Consider the following 3,119-nt stretch of genomic DNA (forward strand, 5'->3'; position numbering starts at 1 on the left):
ATCCCCAATGCCCCCCAACTTTTTTTTTTAAAGACAGGATCTGGCTAAATCACTAGACTGGCATCTAATTTACAATCCTCCTGCCTCAACCTCTCAAGGGCTAAGATTATAGGCATATGCTACCACACCTGGCTCAGAGGGTGTCAGATTTTTTGTTTTTATTTTTATTTTTTGAGACAAGGTCCCATTATGTAGTTGAACTCACAGGCTGGCCTCAAACTCATGTCAAACCTCCTGCCTCAGCCTCCCCAGGGTACTGAGATTTTAGGCATACACCGCCATCCCTGGCCCTGAGGGTACTTTTAATTATTTTAGGTTGGTTTTTTGTTTTTGTTTTTGTTTTTTGGCGGAACCGGGGATTGAACTCAGACCCTTGCACTTGCTAGAGAAGTGCTTACTCCACTGAGCCATCTCCCTGGCCCCCATATTTTAGTTATTTATTTAGGCTTTCTGAGACAGTTTTGGGGGAAGGGAGAAGGAAACTGAAATGTGTCCTGTACATGTACCAATCTCCTATAGTGAATGTAATCATTATGTACTGCAAACATGCACTAATTATACAGAGAGAGAGAGAGAGAGAGAGAGAGAGAGAGAGAGAGAGAGAGAGAGAGAGGAAAAGGGATAGGGTGTCAATTGTCAATATGCAGTTCAGGCTGATTCTGAACTCACCATGCAGCCCAGGCTGGCCTTGGACACTCAGCAATCCTCCAAGCCTCAGCCTCCCAAGTGCTTGGATGACAGGTGTGCACCATCATGCCCTGCCTCTGAGACTTGTTTTTTTTTCTTTCGGAATCAGAGATTGAACTCAGGCCCTTGCGCTTGCCAGAGAAGCGCTTATTCTACTGAGCCATCTCCCCGGCCCCCTGTTTTGGGTTCTTGAGACAGTGTCTTACTACACTGGCCTTGAACTCACTATGTAGCCTATACTTGATCTGGAATTTACAGTGATCCTCCTGTCTCAGCCTCCAGAGTGTTAGGATTAGAAGCATGCAAGAATCCCCACAAGATTCCTTTATATGCATGAAAAACTACACCCCCCCTTGGGGCTGGGGAGATGGCTCAGTGGAATAAGTGCTTCCCTGGCAAGTGCAAGGGCCTGAGTTCAATCCCTGGTTCCACCAAAAAAGAAAAAAGAAAAACCACACCCAAAATTTGTATGACCTGACCGCCTGAACTCAGCCAATCCCACATTCCCAATGCACAGCAGTCCCAGGACACAAAGTAGGGCTTGTTTCACCCCAGATCTAGCATCCTGGTCACCACAGTCTCTCTCCTTGCCCAGGTACCAAGTGGAAAATGGGGAAGGTAAATTTCCTGGGTTTCTACCCTTAAGACTGCAGACATAAACCAGCCAAACCAGGACAGAGAGGCCCACCCCTACTTCCTGTTGGAGTGGCCTGAGGTTACTTAAGGTCATAGCAGAGGGAAGGATACCCGAGGGAGGGATACCCTTGTCTGGCTCCTTCCTCTTAAATTCCCTCCGGGGCTCAGGTAGCCACAGGTTTTCCCCTCTAGCAGCAGACACAGCCAGATGAGAAGACATGAACACTCCCTTGAAGTTGCAGCAAAGGTAAAACTTGTGTGGAGGGATTTAATTTGTTCACCATAGAGCCATTTTCATGTCTCGAAGCACCGATGGTAGTACATGCATGACTTGTCCCCTCAGGTGCTTTGGACAGTCCCATGGGGTGGTACAACTTGCCCCATGGGACAGTCATGCATGTACCACCAGTGGTTCAAGCTGGAAGCAGTCACCAATGGGGGTCCTCATTTACAAGTGCAGGCACAACTCATTCCCACATCCAGTGGAGTCTGGGTTCCCAGTGCCTCTCACAGCCTCCTTCTGGTTTTCCCTCTATGGGCTACCTGTCTGCTGGCTGGTCTTCTTCTCCACCCACCCTTAAGCTTTCAGGGGTCAGAGACAGCAAGCCTACCAGGCTTCCCACTGGGTCCCTGCCAGAATCACAGCAGCGTCCCTAAGCATCTGAGGACTGATGATGAAATCCTGAGGGCCTGGGGAATAGATCCGAGGCTCCCTAAGTGTTCTCTGTCCTCTGAGGAGTTAGTCTAGCCAGGGAGACCAGCCATAACTATCCAAGACATGAAAAGGCAGCAAGAGGCTTAGATAACAGCCTGGAACAAGATAGGCTGGGTCACAAGGCTATGAGATAAACTGCTCCAAATCATCTCGCGGTGGCAGAGTTTTCGCACATTTCTACCCTTAGACCTGCGTGGGTCCCCAGCCATACATCTCTGGGTGGCAGTCTTCTGAGGCATGGGACTCACTATCTTCCGAGCCTGCTTTAGAGCTCAACGCTCAAGGCCGAAGGGACACTGGAAGGTCGGTCCAGCCATCATTTCCAGACAATTTCTCCCCATCATCGTTTCTTTTCTTCAGCTCAGGCTCTCCTCCCTGCCCTGCTAACCCAGGCTCCCCGCCCCGCAGCCTCCCACCGCTTTGGCTGCTCCAGTCCCTCTACCAGCCCCTGGGGTCCCACCCGCCGCTCACGGGGAGGAGGGCCTAGTCTCTCAGTGCACCAATCCCAGAGCTTCAAACAATTTCTGTCCCTCCACAAGTCCCGCCCCAAGCCGCAGTTCACCAATAGCGCTCTGCACTCGCCCCCAAGGGCCGTCCAATCGCGGGCGGAACGAACGGCTGGAGCCCCGCCCCTGCCGCGTTCAGCCGTGGCTCGGCAGGCGGCCGCTCAGGGCCTCGGTATTCTCCGGGCGGCGGCGCGCAGCGTCCGGATCAGACGGCCGCGGCTGGGGCGCAGGCGGCCGCAGGGCTCCTCGCTGGGTGTTGGGCAGAAGGGACAAGAGAGGCAAAAGCCACCGGCCGGGCCGGAGGGCTCCTCAGCTCCGCCGGGGCCCGCGGCGCGGGTCCCAGTATCGAGAAGGAGGCGGCGCCCCCGCTGCCTGGAGCCGGCCCGGAGCCCGCCTGTGGGAGGCCGGACTTCCCGGCCCGCAGAGACCCAGCCGCGCCTCCCGGAGAGGCTGCCAGAGTCCGGGCCGCCGCGTGGGCGCCCTGCCCCCACCCTCGCCTCACCTGCGCAGGGCGCAGGGCCCAGGTGCGGGGGCGAGCACGGCGAGGGCGCCTCCCCCGGTCGCCAGCGAGGCGG

General features: G+C 54.9%; 2 protein-coding genes across 2 annotated transcripts in view; both read left to right on the forward strand.

The window, feature by feature from the left end:
* The first annotated feature begins 313 nt into the window (after window positions 1–313).
* Fam102a (family with sequence similarity 102 member A) overlaps window positions 314–3,119 on the forward strand; it is a 33,903-nt gene continuing 31,097 nt past the window's right edge. The window contains exon 1 of the mRNA XM_023701636.1: window positions 314–345. The gene's annotated coding sequence lies outside the window, so the exon portion shown is untranslated. The remainder of the gene's footprint in view (window positions 346–3,119) is intronic.
* LOC111812711 (translation initiation factor IF-2-like) overlaps window positions 1,297–3,119 on the forward strand; it is a 2,307-nt gene continuing 484 nt past the window's right edge. The window contains exons 1-2 of the mRNA XM_023701651.1: window positions 1,297–1,305; window positions 2,578–3,119. Of these exons, the coding sequence (XP_023557419.1) occupies window positions 1,297–1,305; window positions 2,578–3,119 (551 nt within the window). The remainder of the gene's footprint in view (window positions 1,306–2,577) is intronic.

Source organism: Octodon degus, unplaced genomic scaffold, assembly GCF_000260255.1.
Source record: "Octodon degus isolate 3935 unplaced genomic scaffold, OctDeg1.0 scaffold00138, whole genome shotgun sequence".
Classification (NCBI taxonomy): Eukaryota; Metazoa; Chordata; class Mammalia; order Rodentia; family Octodontidae; genus Octodon; species Octodon degus.